The 23570-nt window shown below is 37.5% G+C and overlaps 1 protein-coding gene across 1 annotated transcript; it reads right to left on the bottom strand.

Annotated features, from left to right (window-relative positions):
• Positions 1-17: 17 nt before the first annotated feature.
• PARD6B (par-6 family cell polarity regulator beta) lies at positions 18-23257 on the bottom strand. The gene is made up of 3 exons (XM_015818127.1): positions 23189-23257; positions 16147-16369; positions 18-1183 (listed from the first exon to the last, which is right to left on the bottom strand). Exons 1-3 carry the CDS (start codon positions 23255-23257, stop codon positions 354-356), a joined length of 1122 nt encoding a protein of 373 aa, XP_015673613.1. The 3' UTR covers positions 18-353.
• Positions 23258-23570: the final 313 nt, after the last annotated feature.

Here is a 23570-nt window from a genome sequence, read left to right as displayed (position 1 = left end):
TAATATTTTTAGGTTAAAATAAGGCATTCTCTGGGCTGGATCTCATTTGACTTCAAGATGTGTGCAATGAGATTAAAATATGCAGACTAAAATATGCATGATAAGAACCAAAAATGGAAAAAGGACATCACACCCTTGTTCTGTCTTAAACATGTAAGATGAGAGCCAGCCCATGTTTCAAAAAATATTACTCAGCTAGATTTCAAAATGGAACAAATGAAGTGAATCAAAACTCCATTTTGTTACTATAAAAAGCCACTGAAATATAGTAATTGAGAGGTATGTACTGTATAGGTGCTGCCAAGTAGGTATAGTTTTTGGCCTCTTAATTTGAAAAAGCAAATGAAGCACTTTCACAATGTGATGATTGTCCCATCTTCTTCTAAGGTCTTTTGGTCAGAACCCTGAATTTTAAATTCCACATTAATGCTGCTTGTTGAACAGTACAAGTTGACTTCTCTGGAAGAAATGAAGCCATTCTGCATTGGCTCATGGTGGGTCTCAGTTTGTGTCAGTGAATCCAGACTTTCACTGGATGGAGCAGCTTTTGGAATTTGCTGTGGCTCCCCATTATCTTCAATGATTATATCATCTTCATCACTGTCTTCTTCCTCAGGTTGGTAGCGTGGCACAATGTGTGGAGTGTAACTTGGAAGGCTGTTATCAGTAGACTGTCCTGAGCTACCAGAAGTCCGGCTGTTCCTAACAACATTGTTCCTCTGGTTTGCTGGTCTCACCGTAATTATCAGATTACGACTGTTGGCAATCATCATATCTGTAACTTGATCGAGGCTTTTTCCTGAAACTTCTATGCCGTTTACTTCTAGGACTTCATCATTAACAGCCAGTAAACCTGTGCTTTGAGCCAGACCTCCAGGAACCAGCCTGGATATGAATATACCAGGAACTTTTTCTAGCCCGTGAGGGGTTACTCTGACACTAGAGCCATCTCGTATATAAAATCCTAGAGGTTTCTCAGTTCCATATTTATAAAGCCGTACTCGGCGATGAGTTTCTGGAAGTATGTCCACATCAATAATAGAAGACACTGGCCTGAAGTCTTGTGGCAAGCTAATAACAATGTGTGGCTTTTTCCTATGGTTATCAGGACGCAGCACATTGGATAAGACGTTTTTCTTCCTTGTCATGGTATCTGTCCCAAAGGCACTATAGTCTGCATCTTCTACAAAAGTAAAGGAGAAGGAGAAAATAATGTATTAGTAATTCTTACAAGGCAAAACATATTCCAAAGAGCCTCTAAAACACCACTCATTAAAAGATTCTGTTTGAAGTTTTCAACATGATATAACACTTTTCTCCTACTAATTTATTTTACAAGCTGGTCAAGATATTGATAAGATGATAATAGAAAGCAAGTTGATAAGGGCTATAGAACAGTAGCAGGAAATTTTATACACACACACACACACAACCTACTTCCTGGCTTTGACTGGGGTCCAACACCTTCATGGCATATATCACACATTCCAACAAAACACACCTTTTCTGCTGCCCACAAAGATATACCCAGAATCACTCTACTGAAATCTCAACAACATATAACCAAGTAAGGTCATCATGGTTTCTTGCAAGAAGAAAGCAAGCAAGAAAAATTCAAAAACAAGAATAAAAGGTTACACTTATTCCAAAAATTCAAGGTATAACCACAAAAATATTGCTATCTTGCCCTATTTTATCATTACCCGTACCACAGAGGAATAAAATCAGAATCATTTATTGGAGCAGTTGAAATTTTACCAAACAGTTGCAAGTGTTTGAATTTGCAAAAACTCAACAGTCAAAGAGGGTATAAACTAGGAAATTAATGGTACTTACTTAAACTAGGAAATTAATGGTACTGATTAACAATTAATCAGTGGAGCAACTTGCCTCCAGAAGTTGTGAATGCTCCAACACTGGAAGTTTTTAAGAAGAGACTGGACAACCATTTGAAATTGTATAGGGCTTCCTGCCTGAGCAGGGAGTTGGAATAGAAGACTTCCAAAGTCCCTTCCATTATTCTGTATTCTGTAATGTGCCTGACATAAGAAATGTGGCTAGATTGTCCCAGCTATACCAAATTACACTGTATTTAAGAATACCTTAAAAGTTGGTAGACCTTTGCGGTATATAAATATGGACTGATCAGGTAAACAGGCAGTCATACAGCATGTTGCCCCCAAACAAATGTTTTGGGAAATAACTTTAAAAGCACTACTTTTAAAGCAGTGGGCATCAGGGACTGGTTCCATAGAGAAAGCTTATTCTGCAGATTAGAGATGGTGTGATTTTGCCTGCTACCTGCATCCCGCAAATTCACTTGTTTGCATGGACCGGTTGCTGGCATGCCATGGACCTGGGCTGGGGACCCCTGTTCTAAAGTAGAAGTCAAAATTATTCCTTTTTGTTATATACGTGGTTAGGAAAAATCCACCTTCATGGGTTAAAATACGTGAGCACCTAGAAACAAGTAGAGTGATTACTAAAAACCAACGAGTTTGTTAAAAACAGATCATAATAGAAACCTTATTGCCTTCTTTGACAAAGTGACTAAATTAGTGGATCAGAAAATTGTTATGGACATAGTTTACTTAGACTTCAGTAAGGTATTTGACAAAGTAGACCGTAGCCTATTTCTTGGTAAGATAGAAAAAATGTAGGATAGGCAGCATCACCACCAGATAGATTCCTAACTGGTTGACCAACTGCACTCAACATGTAGTCTTCAAAGGAACTACTGTACATCTAAATGGAGGGAAGCATGCGGGGGGGGGTACTTCAAGGTTCTTAGGGCCAGTACTCTTCAACATTTTCATAAACAATTTAAATGAGGGGACAGAAGGGCAGTTCATCATTGGTGGATTCTACGTCTCCAGTGCTGGAGAATAATGGTACCTGGTTCAACAGTGATGACTGTGAGAGAGATTTAGGTGTCCTAGGGGACAATCACTTATACATAAGCCAGAAGTGTGCTGCAGCTGCCAAAAAAGCCAATGCAGTCTTAGGCTGCATCAACATAGGGATAGTATCAAAATCACGTGAAATGACAGTGTTGCTTTATTCTACACTGGTAAGACTGCACTTGGAACACTGCATCCAGTTCTGGTCATAAGGGGTCTGGAGGTTAAACTGTATAATGATTGTTGCAGGGACTAGGTATGTCTAGTCTATTCCAGTACTTGAGGGGCTGTCACAGAGAAGAGGGAGTCAACCTACTCTCCAAACTGCCTGAGGGCAGCACAAGAAGTAACAGCTGGGAGGTCATTAAAGTCAGATCCAACCAAGAATTAAGGAGAAATTTCCTGGCAGTGAGAACAATTATCAGTGGAACGGCTTCAGAACTCTCCAGAAGTTGTGGGTGCTCCATCACTGGAGGTTTTTAAGAAGAGCCTGGACAACAATTTGTCCAGAATGATAAAGGGTCTGCTGATCAAAGAAGGGATGGGAATAGAAGATCTCCAGGGTCTCCTCCAGCCCCATTATTCTATGTTCTATGAATTTCTAAAAATTCATTTTGCTTAAAGGTGGTATTAGGTCCATTATAAATTTTGGATCTTTTTCTTTTTGTTCTGGGATTTTAGCACAGATATGTCTGGTAAAAAAAGCAGAAACTCAAAGCATTTAAACAAAGAATCAGTCATTCGAGGTAAGATATGTACTTGAGCATTCTTTATTCCAAATGTACTTCTATGCTCCATTTTTTTTACTTCTCAACTTTCAGTATTTGAGAATAAAAAGCATGAGGATGGGCAAAGTGCCAGGGGACCCACTGCTGCCAAGTATCTGGATAACAGCTAAATGACCTGGTTTTAATCTCCTGAAAACAAATACCATTCCACAAACTTTCTTCTCTGCCCTCTTCCAGAGTAAGTAAAATGACTGGCAACAGACTAAATAAGTAACATATTTAAACACTGGAAGATACTTTTAACAAGTGGCTGAACCACAAACCAATATTTCCAGCAACCTGCATACCAAGTAGAAAAATGCTCCTCAACTACTGCAAAATACTTCAGTTCAAAGAGAAGAAAATAAGTTTTGATGAAATACTTGTATTTCTATAGTCATATTTAATTTGTAAGTATTGCACGTGAATCATTTTTTTTATATATTTGACAAAAAATGTCTTCTTTCAGAGCAATGCTGTTTAAAAATTAGAGCTGAGGTAACTGGTACGCAATGGTACAGCGTAACAGAGTCATCTGAAATATGCTAAACCCATCAGAATCTTGAAATCTACTTTGATAAGGTTATTCATACTTCCAGGAAAATTATCTACAGATGTCTAGAAGATGTTGCAAGAGTCTAAAAGTTGCTTTATTCTAACATAAACATACTTGAGCTCATTTTCAATCAAGTTACACATTATCATTTATGGTCTTTCACAACTTGCCACAGAAAAACAGTGTGTAAATTGTTTCTACACTGGAAAACGGATTATAAATAATTCTAATGTTAGGGACTACATAATTTGACAAAAAATCTGCATACCCTACAAAAGCCGTCATAGGAATGTTCTCTGACGGTAAGAACTTTAAGCAAAACTGTGATAACATCTGTGAGGTCTCACATATTCCTGTAAACTCAAAAACTAGAATGGATAGGAAAACTAGAGGAGAGTATAAGTGGTGCCAACAACCTGTTTTCCACGGAATCTAATCTGTTCTATTTTATCATCTAGTGGAAGAATCCAGATAATATTTCAAGTTCCGAAACAATTAGAAAATAATCCAAATCTGTTATTTGAGCAAGTAAAGAGTCCATTCACAGAAATGGGAGGGGGATCTTTTTTAAAAAAACAACAACAACAAACCCTGTATCAACATAGCTTGATGGACATATTTTTTTTATTATGAAAGTGGATATAGAGCTGAGGAATTCTGGGAGTTGAAGTCCACACATCTAACTCTAATCCTATAACAAAGGGGAAAGTAGGAGAGAATGGAAAAACTACAATCTGGTTAAATTAGTTAAGTCTCCCTGGGAAAGTAGTTTGGTAGAATTTTGACTGGTTTGGATCTTGCATAGTATTACATTTTTTCTGTTCTTATTTTCTGATTTTTATCAATGTCCACCATCCAGAGTCACAAATTGTGAGAACAGCAGCTTTAGAAATCCTTTAAATAAATGGAATATAAATGAAAAATGGGAGCAGATAGTATGGTTTTATATTAGGCAGGTATTCCATACAAAAATTTGCAAGTTTTCATGTATTTTAGAAATATATAAATGTCATTATAAAAGTAACTAGAAGCCTCATATGGACTTTTTGTTGAAAAATGAACTTGTGATTTATGGGTTTCAAGATTAGAAAGGGTAGCTTATGGAAAGAAGGAAATTATGATGTAATCTTAGAGAAAAATATAAATCTGTAACTGCTATCAGGAAGATCAAAAGCCTTTTCTTTGGAATTGTTCCTTTTTTCTCCATTTCTATTTCTTTTTCTACATTTCTTGTTCATTTTCTTATCAATTTTCTTTATACTGCTTTAATTCAAAATTTATACTTTTTAATTGTTGAAAAATCTCAATAAAAATTAATTAAAAATACAAAGAAGTGTGTAAATGTAATTAAAGCTGCGGTACGTTTGTAGGTTTGGGTAATGCTCAATACCTTGCATGAATATGGAGTTAAAGGCTGGTTGCTAAATACCTCAAGGACATTTCATAATGGGAGTAAAATATGAGTACAACAAATGGAATGTTTGGGGGATAGTTTAACTTTAAACAGAGAATAAGACAAAGATGTGTGATGTTCCTTGAATGGTTGATATGTTTATAAGAAATACTGATGGTGACTTTAGAGGCGAGTTGGTTAGGGTTATGAATATATGTTTAGATATACATACATATGATCCCATGTTGTTGGCTGAGAAACCAAATGATTTGCAGCAAATCTGACACACCGTACAATGTAGCAAGAACTACAGGACTGAAAATTAATGTTCAAGGATCAAGGAAAAATACTATGAATAACTAAAAGTGAGAAATACCTAACAAGTAGAGTAAGTAGTCGATTTTCTGTAGTTTGACCGAATGCTTAGCAAAGATGGGGAAATGGATGGAGGGAGAGATTAAAAAGAGAACACACAGTTGTGGTGCTTTGTGAGGGGTAAGTATCTATCAAAATGTTGGGAAATACCCAGCTAGGGCAGGGAAGAAGGCTAAAGTGGGGAAATATCCTTGAAACTTTGCATAGCTACAAAAGATCTAGAGCTGATCCCCCTCCCCCAGCTCCATGGAACCTTATCTACCTGTTCCCAAAGGAAGGCAAGCAGTCTGGGGAGATTCCTGTATTATAGGCAGCATATAATAAAGTAGTCAGCTTGCTTGAGTTTGACACAAAATAAGTGAATGGAGAGTGCTAAACCTCACTATTCCCTTGCCTCTTCCCCATCAGGCCTGGCAAACTTGTTCAGCAAACAAGGCTCACTGTCTTCTTGCCCTCACCATGAGCATCCTAAGACTGCACCCTCGTCCAGTACCATAGATCTTGGGCCACCAACAGGAGGAAGAAGATGGCAAAGTCAGTTCTTGGCAGTGGAGGGTGGCAGTGGGGGTAGCAGGGGTATGTGGTGGAGTACAGGATGTCCAAAAAAGAAGATGGGGGGGTGGTAAAGATAGGCAGATGGGGGAGTTGAAGTGAAGGCAAGGACATCAGGGCAGGAGAAGCATGAGATTCTTGCCTAATGACAATGCTATCCCAGCGGAATAACCACAACTGGGACTGCTGGAATTGCCATTGCTAAGTTGTGTTGTCACATGTAGTTTCGCTTAGTGACCACATCGCTTATTCCATACAGAATATTCAGCTTCCAACTATTGTTCTGAAACTAGAGAACTTAACAGCAGCAAATTCTGGTGTTATCTGTTGATCAGAGATCAAGGTCCACCAAATGCTATTCAAGAAAGGCTATCAGCCCCCCTCCTCAAAAAAATCAAGTTCATCATAACCAGGTAAAAATGTTAGCTTTACGGCTTATCTGCTCTGGCATACATAATTTCCTTCCTTTTCTTTTTCTGTTCAACTCCTCTAACCTTTTATGTCTTTTTTTTTTAAATTTGCAGGCAGAACCTCTATCTGTTAATGTGAGCCATTTTAGAAATTATTTTTATAATAATATAATTATTATATTATAATAATTATTTTATAATTATAATTATTTTATAATTATATTATTATAATAATTATAATAATAATTTTATAATTATTTTTCAAAATTTGGGATTGAAACTATAGTTAAGTACCTTTTGTATTTTTCACAGTGGAATGAAAACCTGTTTTTATTAATAGATTAATATGGCTAAGCTTCTAAAAATTAGAGGTCACAGGTTACCTCAATTACAATGTTTATACAGCTATCCCAGTAGAATTTAAAATATTTTTGGACATCCATTAAAGCTAATATTTTAGTTTTTGATCACTATGATATCTGATCCAGAAAACAGTTTGGGAAAAGAATGCTGCTACAATTTACTAAATGAAATGCAAACTGTTTTGAAAGCAATAGGTAAGCAAATTTTAAACTGAGGTTAAAGTTAAAAGTATTTTTCTTATGTTCAGCTTCAATACAAGTTGAAAGTTCATTTTATAAGATACCAGTTTTTTCAAAAGCAACATTGTTATTTAAATTTAAATTAGAAAGGTTCTTGAGTTTTATTAATTTTATTCAGCTTTTAATATAAAAATAATGGAAAAATTGTATATAGAAAGAAATATCTGTTCTCAAAACATATATATTAGATATCCTATTTTGATAGGTAGAAAAGGCATTTATCACTATACAATTTTAAAAATGAACCGCAACATAAGAAATCAGAATTTGGGATTCCTTGTGTACCTATCTCATGTTTCTAAATAAAATTATAGTAATGCAGTGCTGTCACAGCTAAAGGAAACATACTATAAATTGAAAAGAGTAAATTAAATAATCCATGAATATAAAGACCTTACAAAATATAGATAGAACTTCATATGAAATGAAATGAAATGAAAACCATTATATCAAAACGATTCCTTAGAAATAAATTTCTGTATTTCCAAATAAACTATCTATTCTTGAAGCTTACAACCTGAATTTCACTTCACAATGTTCAATGGCACATTGTTTTTGAATGATTCAGGAACACTTGTAATAAAATTGTTATGCAAATGACAATTGTAATTTGCTTTGGATAAATATACAGATAGTCCTCCTTTAGTGACTGCAATTGGGAAGTTGAAAGGAAGAGGCAGGGATTACATGAGAGTAATTAGGCACACAATGTGGGGTACACATCAAAAGGAATGCACTTGTGCTGGCTGTTTGCTTAGTGTGCTTGCAGTTGCAAGCCAAGTCACTTAAGAGGTAAACAAAAGCCTTCAATGTGAAACTGATTAAGGACTAGTCTGTTTCAGGCAGCAGCTGCAAGCTTGGCTAGAGGGTTCCAAATAACTACTGAAGGTCATAGAGCTCAGCACCTTAACTTGTGGTTAGCCATTTTTAGGGAAGATGAGCTCTGGAGAAAAGTAGCATAGGAAGATGTTTAGGCAATTTGTCCACTCTCCAAAGTTGGGGGCAGTATAGGTACAGGACACCTACTGGCAATCATGGCAAACATATAACACACACAGGGAGAGGGAGGGAGGGAGGGAGGGAGGGAGGGGAGAGAGAGAGAGAGAGAGAGAGAGAGAGAGAGAGAGAGAGAGAGAGAGAGAGAGAGAGAGAGAGAGAGAGAGAGAGAGAGACTTTTATCTTCCTAAATGAAGATGATCTTTATCTGTTTTATGGCAGAACAGCAGCACACAGTAGTTTGGAGCCAGTGCAACCAACTCTCTTTCACACACACTTTATTAAAAAATAATACTGATATAACCCCTAAAACTGGTTTCCTCTTCAGATCATGTAATATTCTAAACATCTCAAAAATTACAGATAGCAAGTAGGTATATGTTAGTTTTCTGATCAAGTCTACTTTGGTGATATGGCTCTCAAACAGTGGGGAAAATAAAGTAGCAGAAAGGAAAATTCTGCTCCGGGGTTGATCCTATATCCCATATCCTTTTTCTGGAAGACTAATTGATGTTTAATCATAATTTAATGGATTCAGACATCATGCTAAGTGATAGCAGCTGGCACTGCTTAACCAAGAACAAACAGTCATATTCTATTATTAAAAGCTTCTTAGCTTGCCATGAAATAACTATATTTCTGGGTCTGAGTGACACTCTGAGCTAAACCAAAATACAGCTGAACATGCTAAGCACTTCTGTCAATATATACAGTATAATTTAAAAACTCAGCAGGGCGGCATGCATGACTGTATAGCCTTGTGCTAACCCTTGAATAATTTATTTTAAGGAGTATTCTTCCGTACAGAGGAACCATTGTTCTGACAACAACTAATCAGTTTAAATTTGCAGCAATAATAAACCAGAAGTAAAAGTTGTTATCATAAGTAACTGGAATGCCTACAGGGCAGAAAAGGTGAACTGCTTTTAATAAACATACTCATTGAAGTGAACCAAAATCTGCATGCTGAATATACGACACAGATATCACCTAAAGTTTGCATTGGCCAACTGTACTGATTTAAACCACCCCAAAGCCTTTATCAGACATCTTGCAGCAAAATATAGATTTATGTTGCACTGTTTGTACTTGACTGCCTGTTAGCAACTCTGAAAGCATGAAATGACAATAAGAATAGTACAATTATACATTGTGTATGCAACAACCTCCCCCCCTCTCCCCTTACTTTTGGAACTTTTTTGTTTGAAAATGGGTTATTTTCAAGAGCTGTGGTGGTGCAGTAGTTAGAATGGTTAGAATGCAGTACTGCAGGCTAACTCACTGCTCACTCAAGGAGTTCGATTCTGAACAGCTCAAGGTTGACTCAGCCGTCCGTCCTTCCGAAGTTGGTAAAATGAGGACCTAGATTGTTGGGGGGCAATATGCTGACTCTGTAAGCCACTTAGAGAGGGCTATAAAGCAATGTGAAGTGGTATGTAAGTCTAAATCAGGGGTAGTCAACCTTGGCTCTTTTATGACTCGTGGACTTCAACTCCCAGAATTCCTGAGCCAGCCATGCTGGCTCAGGAATTCTGGGAGTTGAAGTCCACGAGTCATAAAAGAGCCAAGGTTGACTACCCCTGGTAAATGCTATTGCTATTTCTTCACTGAGTAGTTTGCAAGCCATAGTAAACCTTATAAAGTTGTCTTAGCGTTAGCTAACACCCATACAATCTTCATTTGAGCAAACAGGGCCGATAAACCATCTGCAGCCTAGTCTGCCATTACTGTAAATAGGTCTCAGGCTTTTCCATTGTTAAGACACCAGAAAACCAAGCCATGAACAAACTAAGAACATTTTTCCCATGTTTCTCTTGAGAGCACACATCCAGAGTTCATGTTCAGTATTAATACTTGAGTTGGTTAACCAAGCAATGGTTCTACCATCAGAACTGATGAAGCTTCTTCTTCATCCAAGAAGAAGAAAATGTTTTCTTCTTCTTCCTCAAAGTAGAAAAAAAATAACAGTCCAGTTGCCTTTTGAAGAAAAAAAGCACCTTTGAGATAACCAAGCAATGATTGGCTAATCAATATATCCACTCATAAGTGAATTTGCTGCTGAGTCTGTTCTGTTATTATTTAATGTGCACCAAATATTAGTCAATATTTTACATCCAATCATGAAATTCCATTTGTACAAAGCTTCTACTACAGGTAGGAATTATTTTCATTTGTGTCAAATCCAATTCCTTAATTTCCAAAACTTTATTAAATCTGGATATTGTTTTAACTAAATATTCTGCTCCCCTTTTCCCATTTTTCACAAGCATAACAGTAAATGAAAACACTTGCGAACATTAAAAGAAAAGGGCTATTAAAGTGTAAACCTTATGCTAATATATGCAAGGTTTGAAGCAAAGATTGTGTGGGGTTATTTTTAAAGTGCATATACATCTACTTATATCTCTTGGATGAAGACTTAACTGAGTAATTACATTAGACAGAGTTTCTTTATCTGTGTTAAATGGGGTTATTTCTCTAATGAGATGATATCTGCTATCAGAGCTTACTATTTCCTGCCTTTCCATGCTGCCTCCCAGGAAGTTACAGATTCCAGAGAGGCTGTGTGTATGTGTGTTGTTGGTGGAGGAGGATATACATTCATACACACAGATTTCTTGCATAACTTTGGATGTACTCCTTATCAAGAGACACAAATTCTAAATTCCTTAGCAAAAATTAAGCCCGATAAGAAAACACAGCCTTTTGCAAATGAGTAGAAATGTTGCATATGCTGAGTAATATTATTACAAAATGCTGCTTTCAGTGCAAAGTCTAAACTATCAGATTACTTCTCTTAATGGCTATTGTGTAAGTTGAACTAGTTTTTTCATTCTTAACATTTCAGCAAGCATGTCTTCTTTCACTGAACTATGATCAATTTTCTGGATATTTTGTTTCAGAAAAACTATTTTTAACCATAGAGTTGAAAGAAGCCACCTAGGCCAGGGGTCCCCAACCTATGGGCTGTGGGCTTTTGGCCAGCAGGCCACGGAAATGGCTGGCCAGTGCACGCACGCGTGGGCACGCATTCCCACCCCCCACTTGCTAGCATCCGTGGTCCCGTTTGTGCATGGGCGTGAACAGGGGTGCTAGCGTGGGGTGGATGTCTGAGGCCCTTTTGCGCATGCGCGAACAGGGACGCCAGTCCAGGTGGGTTGCACTGCCCATTTGCGCATGCACGAACAGGGACGCTAGCCACTGTGGAGGTGTGCATGGCTGTTCGCACATGAGCATGATGCCAGCGCATGCTGCATGCACGAACGGGGCTACTAGTGCCATACCAGCTACTCTCCTACCCTCCCGTCCGCGAGCCCGGAAAGGTTGGAGACCTCTGATCTAGGTCAATACGCTTTTTAGGGCTGGAATCCAAATTAAACCACAGATAGATTGCCATATAACCTCTGATTAAGCAGATCCAATAAAGGGGAGACTATCCTCTCTAGGCAATTGTGAACTGCTTCTATTTCAGGAAGTTTTTTTCTAGCTAATGAGAATCTATTTCCCCTTACCACAGATCCATTATTCTATGTCCTGCACTCCAGAATGAGAGAAAATAGTTTTCTTCCCAAGGTTCCTGAGATCATAATTTTGCAGAAATCTCATTTAGCATGACTAAATGTAATGTGCAAGAAACTTTGTCACTGAGTTCAGATACATAAAAGCAAAAAGCAACCTACTCTGTAAGAATCAAGTCTGGTTAAAGAACTACAATTAAAACATAAAAGTAAAGGTAAAGGTTTCCCCTGTCCAGTTGTGTCCTACTCTAAGGGGTGGTGCCCATCTCTGTTTCTTAGCGGAGGGAGTCAGTATTGTCCGAATACATTTCTATGGTCATGTGTCCAGCATGACTATATGCTGAAGTGCACGGAACACTGGTATCTTCCCCATCAAAGTGGTACCTATTTATCTACTCGCAGTTGCATGCTTTTGAACTGCTAGGTGCACAGGAACTGGGGCAAGTAATGGGAGCCCACCATGTTATGCAGTGTCTGGGTCTTGAATCCAGGCTGTCAGTTTTCCAGCTGACAAGCTCAGCATGTCTAACTGCTGAGCCACTGCACATAACTTAAAGTTACACACACAAAAATCTACACAATGCTCTAAACAGCATTTCAAAGTAATTCTGTATCATAAATTTCAAGACTTGGGTACTGAAAACATTTCTATACAGTATAATTGTAAAGGAGGTCTTTACTATATCCAATCTCTGTTTTTAGAATTTGTACAGAATTATTGAATTACCAAGCAGTTGATGAACAATTATTTCAAAACCTTTCCCACAGATAAAATACAGGCTAAAGGGAGGTAAAGGATTAACATTTATAATGAGGTTTTAGCTCCACAGGTTAGGAGCTAAAACACAGAAGGTTGCCACATATGACCCCCTAAAATGTACTAATATTTTAGCCACGACAGAGCTGTGATTAAAAAAACCCTGAACAAATATACTGTAAGAACCGGTTCTCAGTATTTGTAAAATCAATATAAAATTTCAATACCTTTGGAAGAAACAGGAGCTGTTTCCTATCCAAACTTAGAACTGCAAAACTCTTTTAGTTCATCAGAAAATATGGATGCATTATGTATACATTGTTAGAGAAACAATATACATACATGGTGCTTAAATGTAAGAAATAATCCCATCCCTACAAAGTGGATTTGCTCTAATCATATGACTAGTAAAGGACTTTAGCCACAGTTGCTAAATTTGACTTATGAATCAGTCTCTTGCTTCAAGAGATTCAGCTTAGATCTTATCAAAATTGACACTGGGGGAAATACACATGATAGAAATGCTGGGGAAACTAAAAACACCAGGAGCAAACCTTTGATATCAAAAAACAGGAGCGAGCAGAATGGCAAACATCTTTACTTGTATGCATGCAATACAATGGGAGTTACTTGTGTTAGGACTGTGGTCTTAAATATATGGTTGTGTAAACAATTGGATTATTTGGCTCTGGGTTTCAATAATTATGACTTGCCACTGAAGGAGAGTGACTGGGGCAACCAACAGGCCTCTGCTTTCACTCAGAAGCAGAATGGATTCTTTGTGTGACTGTAAAACACAGAAATAGACACTATCTTGGCATATCCAAGCTATTTAGATTCCAGAGTACAATACAATGACCTGATACACTGACTATACATGAAATTGGCTGCTGGAATGTGTATTCCATTGTTTACCAATGTTCAGCCACCATTCACTATTCAGCGTCCCCATCATTATGTTTAGTACACATTTCAGAGTAGCCAAATAAGTTTTCTATCAAGGGTACTTTGAACAAGAGAACATCAGTTAGACCTGACTCATAGAAAGGTTGAAATACCAATGGATTTTTCATTTTATTAGCTATATCAGATAAATATATTTCAAGCCCTCTATAAATAAACTTACATTTTAACTAAGACAACCGAAGTATTTCCAAATTTTGTTTATTCTTTAGAATCAATCAATCAATCAATCAATCAATCAATCAATCAATCAATCAATCTATCTATCTATCTATCTATCTATCCATCCATCTATCCATCCATCCATCCATCCATCCATCCATCCAAACTGGCCCCACCTTTCAAGCTGGGGGAGAGGGGGATTCAAAGCAATGGTCACTGGAAACAAGGCTTTTTCTTTTGATGTGTCCAAAATCGAAAAATCCCCCATTCCTCGCACATTTGCCAAGAACCATTATACAGTCCCCAAAATACATTTAAAGGTTCTATTGCTAATTTCTGTATCTCTAGTCCTCCATGTAAAAAATATAACGGAGTCAAAAAAATTGATTCGTTCTTCCTTCCTTCCTCTAGCTCTTGAGATTCCTTTGTTCCAACTCATTCATATCTGCCCGTCATTCCATACAGAGCAGCCGCAGTTCTCATTGCTTAACTTGAAATGCACATATCTATCTTGAGATACCTTACTTCAGTGTTTATTAAAGCTAGTCCTCAACTTACAACCATTCGTTTAGTGACCGTTCAAAGTTACAGTGGCACTAAAAAAAGTGCCATTTTTCACACAACCATTACAGCCTCCCATGGCCATGTGATCAAAATTCAGATGCTTGGCAACTGGCTCATAGTTATGACGGTAGCAATGTCCTGGTGTCACATGATCACCTTTTGCAACCTTCTGACAAGCAAAGTCAATGGGGAAGCCAAATTCACTTTACAACCATGTTACTAACTTCACTCCTGCAGTTATTCACCTAACTGTGGCAAGAAAGGTCCTAAAATGGAGCAAAACTCACTTAACTGTCTCGCTTAGTAACAGAAATGTTCGGCTCAATTATGGTCATAAGTCAAGGACTACCTGTACTTCCCAGATGTAATGCAAAACCAAACTGTGGTATCCTGCTAACCTGAGATTTCTCAACCTTGGCAGCTTGAAGATGTGTGGACTTCAACTCCCAAAATCCCCCAGTCTGAAGTCCACACATCTTCAAGCTGACAAGGTTGAGAACTACTGTCCTAGCGTGTTCTCCCTGAGCTGATAGCTTGTAGAAGCATAAGAAGAATCAGCTAATTTCCCTTCCCTCTCCTCTTTCACACAACCCCACTTCCTTCTTCTGGAGAAAAACAATTCATAAGAATTGCAGTCTAATTCAAAGAAACCTTTTAGAGCAATAAAACATGTTTTATATCTAAAGAACAGCAAGTCTCATTTCATACACAAACACAGCCAGTTTTTTTTTCTTTGCCCGACGAAGCAGCGTATCTTATTGGTACACAGCACTTAAATTGCAGCTTCTCTCATTTGGGCAACAGTAGAAGTAATGAAAACACAAAGGGAGGAATATGTAGCCAAGAGGCTCCTTCTTGATCCAACCACAGCTGACTGGATCTGAAGAAGGGCAGAATCAGAGATGTTGCCTCTGGCATGAAAGCTGGCTGCGTGACTTTGGGCCAGTCCCTCTCACTCAGCCCAACCCACCTCAAAGGGTTGTTATTGTGGGGAAAAAGAGGAGGAGGTTCACCCCATTGGGTTACTTATGAAAAAGTGATAATGGCAGGGTAAAAATCTAATAAAAAAGCTTCTCAATAGAGGTTTTTTTAAAAAAAAAAATTAAGTAGAAGTCATGAATAATGTTAAAACTTAGATTAAGGCTCTGTTTCTTAATATGCCATCTAAGATAATCAAATTATATTTTTCATGTAATTGTGCTGGTGTTTTTGACATTTGCAATTAACTATCACTATTGTGCATGTATTCCTTCATGATCAAACTCATGCAAATGCTACAAAGGAGGTGAGACTGATATCAAACTTATAAGGCATGATCCAAGGATTTACATTAAAAGTGTTTCAGTTGACAATCATGCCCTGTCAAAAATGTGGGGAGAGGGAAAGCACCATTCCATTTAATCTTATGTACTGAAACAAAATGAAACAAGATGGAACCTACTGCACTTTGTACAGTTTTAGATCGTGTAACAAGAAAAAAAGGACAGAAGCAATTCAGGATTAAATAATTCAGGAATTCGCAAGCCAGCACTAAGTTTAATTCCAGCAAAAACCGAAATAAAAAATAAAAAATAGCATCCATTTAACACAAAGAAACTCACTGAAGACTGTAATACTAATTAAATGCTTACCTTTTCTCTGAATAAAAATCCGAAGCAAAGGATTAGCAGTGGAGACTGCTTTGTGGTAGTTGTCATCATTATTAATTGGTAGGAGATCTCCATGAATGTCTGTATATCCAACTAAGACCTCAACATTGGGTATTTTGTGAACATGCTGAAGTAATCCATAGAATTCCTCAAATTTGCCAGGCTTTGATCTCTCCAAAGAAAACCGTCGGAACTCTGCACCAAACTATAAGAACCAGAAAACATTAGTAACACTCAGACAATAGGAAATATATCAGAATACTTTATAACTGTCAAATTGTCAATTACATGGTAGGGATTGCACCCAAGATAAGAAAATGAAAGTTCTTGTTCCCAATCATTTCTGAAATGTCTATATAGCTTTGCATTACAATAACATTCTCGTTCTCTGATGTTTCCTTTTGCACCCTTCTGTGGTCTCTATATGCCAAAACACTTCACATGTGGTATATAGCGAATTCCCACTTATCATGACTACAATAGAATACATGTAATTCAGGGCTGAACTGTGGAGTCCTTAATGTGGAGTGTGGCTGTTTGCTTGCAGATGTTTCATTACTTCACTAAATAATATCATCATGAGTTGAGTAATGAAACATTTGCAAGCAAGCAACCAAGCTCAGAGAGCATCAAAGGCTTCACTTATCATGACTGTTTATGCAACCCCACAAGAACAGAAATATGGGCTGAATAATTTTTCATTTCAGGCAAATTTTCAGTTGTATTTAATTTTCAAGTGATTAAGCTAAAATCTGAGAAGCTAAAACACACTGCAATTGCATATACAGTAACTTATTTAACTTTTTTTTGTCTGGTCTGACCATAAGGCTCTGGATAGTGCACAACAAGGAAAATAAAGCACAAGACAAAAACAAACTTCCCATCCCCTATTAAAATAGAATCACACATTAAAGGAAAGGTAATACACAAACACACTATGACCAAAATCCCATTGAAATAAGATGGTGGAACTGCCAATCAAGCATGGCAAAACAGGGCAACTGTTCCCACATTATATTCCAGAGGGAGGAAGTACATCCAGCAGGACCAAGAAGAAGGGCCTTTTCCATGGTGGCTCCCTCTCTGTGGAACATCATCCCCATGAAGATATGTTTGGTCCCCATTGTAACATTCTTTCACAAGTCCCTGAAGACCTGGTTTTGCCAACAGACCTGGGGAACCTAGAGTGGGATGGAGCTCATCAAGTGGCTTATTTGATTGATTGTTATTGCCAGCAGGTGGGGGTGAGGTTATTGCTTTTTATTGTTTTTATATAGGGTTTTTATTTTTGTAAACTGCCAAATCACTGAGAATGAGTTAGGTGGTCATATAAATTTTCTTAAATAAATAAATGTCAAGCTACTGGTCTTCCCCATTCTCACTATTCCCAAGATTCTTGTCATTCATACATGATTTGGCATATAATATTCAGTAACTTGAACAACAGTAATTACGGCACAGCAAACAAATGGATCTATACACTTGTAAATTTCTCTTTCCAACAAATGTGTTCTCTATCCAACACAATCTGGCTATTCAGTAAGTATGCACAAGATTACACAGTAAATCTCTTAAACCATTTCCCCTTTTCAGGTTCCACTACAATTGAATTCTATATGCTCTTCTGTTATGCTCCATGTTCTTGCTCACTCACTTCATAATCTAAAATTTATTTTGAAAGGAAATACCAAAGTACTTCTCTACATCCTTCTAAATCATTACCTTCCTAGCTTTGGAGGCTATCATTTAATAAGGAATGTGGTAGAAGCATTTTACACCTGAATGGACAGGATGCTAGATTTTTTTGGTTCATGCATGTCACTTACATAATTATTTAAGCCTGTATATTAGATGTGCAAGTAGAAGAGGAATTTATAAGTTTCCTTGTCCAATAGTTGCACCTGTGGATATTCCAATATGCTGCACTCTGTACAATCTCACAATGCCTCTGACAGAAATAGCAATGGAGAAAAGATTCAAATGATATTTTCTACATTTGAATCCAATCAATCAATAGACAACGCCTAAAGATGAAGACGCTTTTCCAGTTCTGCTAACAATGTTTTAAAAAATGTCAAGATAAACATGCAAAACCTTTAAAACCAAAGTAGTCAAAATGCAGAGAAACAAGCAACTGCCCCTACACCTACAGAAGTCTAAAAGAAATTACTAATGAGCCAAAGCAACAGCAAATATTATTTACTGGAAATAAATACACTAGGAAATCTACTGTATGTACATGCATGTTTGAACAGTTTTTAAACTGAAGTTCAAGTGTACGTGAATTTACTTTTCATCATTTCAACTTGCTTGGCCTAAATTTTTAAGAAACTTGATACATTTCCAACATCGCTGAGGTCTGAATTTGACTTAAATTTTACAGAGGCTTACATGCAGACTTGCGGCTGGAGATTTCACCTTAATCTTCAAGAGATTCCTGACCCCCTTGATTTTACAAGACCATTTTACATAGTCACAGATAGGTTCAATCAATTTACAGACCCCCCAGACGTTCAAGACAACATCCAGGTTTACAAAGATATACACAATGTCAGCAGGTTTATGGTCAAGTGAATCTTAAGGGACATGGTGTTCCAAAGGACAGGCACAATAACAGCGAAGGCAAGCTTCTTGATCCCACCAGTTGGTATTGCTTAACAGATGGGACCTGGAACACGCCTACCTTGCCAGAGTTAGTGGGATAGGCAGAGATAATCAGATAAGGAGTCCCACAAATAGCCCTGCCTCATGAAGGTCTTTATAGGTGGTAATTGTCACCTTGAAGTCTATTTGGGGGACCAGCGCAGCTTGCAGAGCAATGGTGCAACACAGGCATACTGTCTGCATCACTACATGCTGGGTCAATTGTAGCTTCTAAGTGCTCTTCAAAGGCAGCCCAGTGTAGACCACATTGCAATTGAGATGATCAAGGCATTAGCAACTGGGAATGGCGCTTCCTAATTCAGGAAAGGATAGGGTTCATAATTTTAGCAGTCAATAATACAATGATAAAATCTGAACTTAGAACTAGTTGTGAAAACAGTTATCACATATGGATGATTTGATCAAAGAAATAAAAAATCATTCCTGTTAAGTCTTTTTACTAGATTTATATCTCAGCTTTATTTGTATAACCTAGAATACCTCCCGCCTTCTATTTTTCACAACAATCCTATGAGGTTGACTAGACTGCAAGAGAACCACCTCAATACTCCACCTTGGCTTGTAAAGCATTTAAATAAATGGGCTTAATTTCAAACCATCTTGCATTCTTGTAAACATCTTTGTTTATAAGCCATCTAGAGTTGCTGTGACTAAGTAGACAACTATATACATTTTCTAAATCAGTCAATAAATAAAATCCTATACAGTCTATTAAGTTTATATTATACAATAATCAAACAAAACAGATGTTGTGTTATGTTGTCATACTTGTATATCTACATTTTAAAAAACTGCATAAGTAACTTCTGTCACATTGGTAGAATTATAGGCTGTTTCCAAATATTTACTCTGCAACCTTTATGCTTTGTTCCCTTACTTTTCCATGATCCAAGCCAAGCCAAGCCAATCTTGTTCAGTATTAGTATTTTTATTCACTGTGTGCTTATATCTAAGTACCAGAAAAGACCTATTTTTGTCCTATAAAAACAATAACATTGCATTATATAAAAAGTGGATTAAGAGAAAGTGACCGATGCAAAGTCATCCAGGGAGCTTCCATGCTCATAAAGAACTAAAAACTAGATCAGACACCATATTGGTTTTCCATAGTTCACTTGTTTGAGATTTGATACATTTTCCACAGGGCTGAAAATTTGTTTTTTTTTTAAGTAAAGAAAACTAAGCCTGCATTTATTATTACTCTTCCATCTTCGTTAGAGTGCTTTCGAAGATTGCTTCCTTAGCTTATTCATTTTCTTCTTGCACGCCATTACATTTCCCTCCATGATGTCTTATTTGTTTGTGTATTTCTTTTATTTATAAAATAATTTACCCACATATTTTTTTTGTTTTAATTTTTTTTACTTTATTCTATTATTATTTTCCCATCTATTTTTATTAAGCTTCATTACAGATCATAAACAGATGTATACTTAAGAGGGTAATAGAGATTAAAAAAAATCTCTTCTCCTGACCACATCATCATGCCATAGTTAAAAGATCAAGGATCAGATGAAAGATGAAAGGGAAAAAATATGATAATCTCCAGGCTCCATTCTTGTTCAGGATAAAAGGTTGTCTTAAGTCTGTCCCACACCTTCAGGATTGTTCAGTTTCCCAAATTAACTTTGTAAGTATAAAAATATTTGTAGTGCTAGATATCTTCTCAAAATGCAAGTAGTGTTGAAGATGCAGTCATGAAACAATGGTATTTGTTACACAGGAATATAACATGGATGGAACATATTCCCCCTGACTGGTGCCAGTCAGTTTTTTTCTGATTTGGATTCTTAGACTGTAATTTTTACTACAAAATTCAATGTATGCATGTGCAAAAAAAACCCTAGTTCTCTGCTTTATGGTCCTTTTACATGATTCTATAAATATTTCCCACTTATTTTCATCGTTTCACTACAGATCACTAACAGATGTATAGTTATGAGGAAAAGATAAATAAACATTTTATACTCATTAGCTTTTGTTATTCATAATTAAAGAAATAAACATTAGAGCTTTAGGAAAGATTGATTTCATGCCCTGCTTTCTGTATGCAACAGTACATGTTCAAAAGAAACATGAAAAGTGGCAATACATTGTATCAAGTGGCAAAAATATTGTTACTCAGATACAACTAGGAACTACAGTTATACCTTCATTTTCAGAAAGCTTTGGAACTTGCAGTTTAGAAGCGCAGCCAATCTGTAAAATCTACATATTATTGCGATATGGTGACCATTGCAAGCAAATTGTCTTAGTAAAAAGAAAGTTAAAAAAATAGGAAATACAGTACAGAGAACTTAGATTAGGAATACATTAATATTTTAAAGGAGTGGTAAACCTCGCTACATAAATAGGGAAACAAGAATATGCAGATTGTATTTCACATTAAATCTAAAACCCTGGAGGCCAGGTAAATGGTTTTTAAGGAACACATTTGTTGCTTATCTAAAATTTTAGCTATCATCAATAAAAGGATTTAAGCTATAACTCATAGCAATTACTGTCAAAACATAGTTTTTCCTCTTAATAAAGAACAATGCCAAAACCCTTCACCATATCTACTAATAGTTAACACAAAAGTAAATGAATGATAAAATGTTCTCTCCTAGTCAGACTATAGTATGACACATCCTGTTACTCAAAATGTCATGTGTATCACAGCGTACCTCTTTAATTTGTGGCATGACTACACAAATAATAAAAAGAGCAGCTTAATCTATAGAAAAGTATAATGTACTTGGGTGTGTACAAGAACACAGAAGTTTAGAAATCACCTCAGGGTACATATTTTGTACAGATACAATTAGCATATTCAGGGCCTCTGAATATTCCAAAATCCCCTAAAATGGAAATTAGTCTATGTTTTTTTCAAAAATAATCCACTGTAAAATTGTATTATTACATCAGTTTTGTTAACTTTTAATATCAGAACACAAGCACCTAGGTGTGCACAATTTCAAAAATGCTTATGGTATCCTGGTGAGCAATGTCAAGGGTATACTTAAATTTACATGGCTAAAGGAAACAGAAGGCTCAAAATGGCATCCCCTACACCCTGTTCATAAGAGATTTTACAAGTTCTTAAAATGTGATCTGATCTGCAACCAGATTAAAAATGTTTAAGCTAAAAAATATATAAAGATATTGAGGACAACTTCTAAATAATGTAGTACATAACATCTTTTAAATGTCATCTAAGGTTGTATGGCACACTGCAGAATCTGTGGATTAACGGCTATGCCTGGAAATGGATATGGTGACTAATCACTGCTTCCTCAGGTAAGACAGATACTTGATAAAAAACAAGAATACTTCTCCCACAAATAGCAAAAGAACAGAATTCTAATACAATTTCTGAGATTCTTCTGTCTGGGCAAAACTAGTTATTACAGCAAGGAACAAATATGCTGTGTGTAGAGCGGAACGCAAACTGTGGCAAAGAGGTAATGCCTACACATAACCACACCCTATTAGTTTATACCAATCATGAATATTGGCCAACATCTCCTACTTCTATAATCATCCATATTCCCTTTAAGGCTTCTTACTGTATCTTTACAAACACATAGATTATAAAGGCAACAGGGAATTCTAGCATTTTCCTGTACAAAACAAAATGGTTAATACTTAACTCAGAAGAGTTAAGTCATCTTCTAGTGAATTCCTATAGTGCAATTGTTGCACCTACTCATTTAAAGTACATTTTTAATGAAGCAGGATTCTGGGGACAAAATTACTACCTAGTTCAACTCACCTTCCAGCTGACACTTAATCCCATATGAATGTCACCTAACATGTCATAAGAAGGAGGGAGGGTAGGGGTAGGTTTTAGTGACAAAAAAATGAGATAAGTTTGTTTGGGGTGGGCAATTCATCATCAATCCACAAAGGTAACACACACGGAATGTTGTTTCTTCTTAGTATATAATCACATCCTAATCCTATCGGATTTTTTTTTTAAAGAAAAAGGTCGTAATTCAAGGTTGACGGTGAACTGTAGTCACCACCTCTGATCGAAACTATTTCCCTACACCCTACAGCAGGTACAATGCGAGCGCCAAATAGGTGGATGGGATTATTAAGTCCTCAACAGAAATGCCCTCTCTACATGGTCAGGAACACATTCACCCTCTGCTGCGAAGGGGTAATAAAAGCCAATCCTTAATTAAACGAAACCCTTTCTCGCCCCGAAACAAGACAGCCGCCTCCCTTAGCAATGTTGTCTTCCCTCCTTTAACTACAATTTTTTAAAAAATCGGACTTTTTTGGGGGGGGGGATTTTCCTCCCTCTCCCAGCCACTGAAGCCACACACGAGGAAGCCTATCCAGCTTCCCACTCTGCTTCGCGGACGCCACCCACCTTGCTCTTCACTTCCATAGTGCCGAGGCCGCTACCACTGCTTCCTCCACCTCGTTGGACCCGGTTCATGCCGCGCGGGAACTCGAAGGTCGGGTCGGCGAGGCGAAGGGGGAGAGCAGCAGCGGCTCGCTGCTCGGCCGCCTTCCGCTAAACCCGCCGCCTCCCGCCTGGCTCTGCGGGCTCTGCGGAATAGCAGACGCAAGCTCGCCTGCCCGGGAGCTAAAGCAGAGGGGGCGTGCGTGCGTACGTGGGTGCGTGCGTGCGTCTGCCGGCCGAGCTGCCTAGCGCTGGCACCTGCACCTCCAGGGAGGGGAATCGGGATGGGGTGAGACGGTGAGCAGGGCACGCATGCGCCGGGAGGGACAGCCCCACCGCACCTGCG

Source organism: Protobothrops mucrosquamatus, unplaced genomic scaffold (assembly GCF_001527695.2).
Source record: "Protobothrops mucrosquamatus isolate PMUCROS unplaced genomic scaffold, P.Mucros_1.0 scaffold682, whole genome shotgun sequence".
Taxonomy (NCBI): Eukaryota; Metazoa; Chordata; class Lepidosauria; order Squamata; family Viperidae; genus Protobothrops; species Protobothrops mucrosquamatus.
Note: the sequence above shows the minus strand (reverse complement) of the source record. Positions and strands in the feature narration are given on the sequence as shown.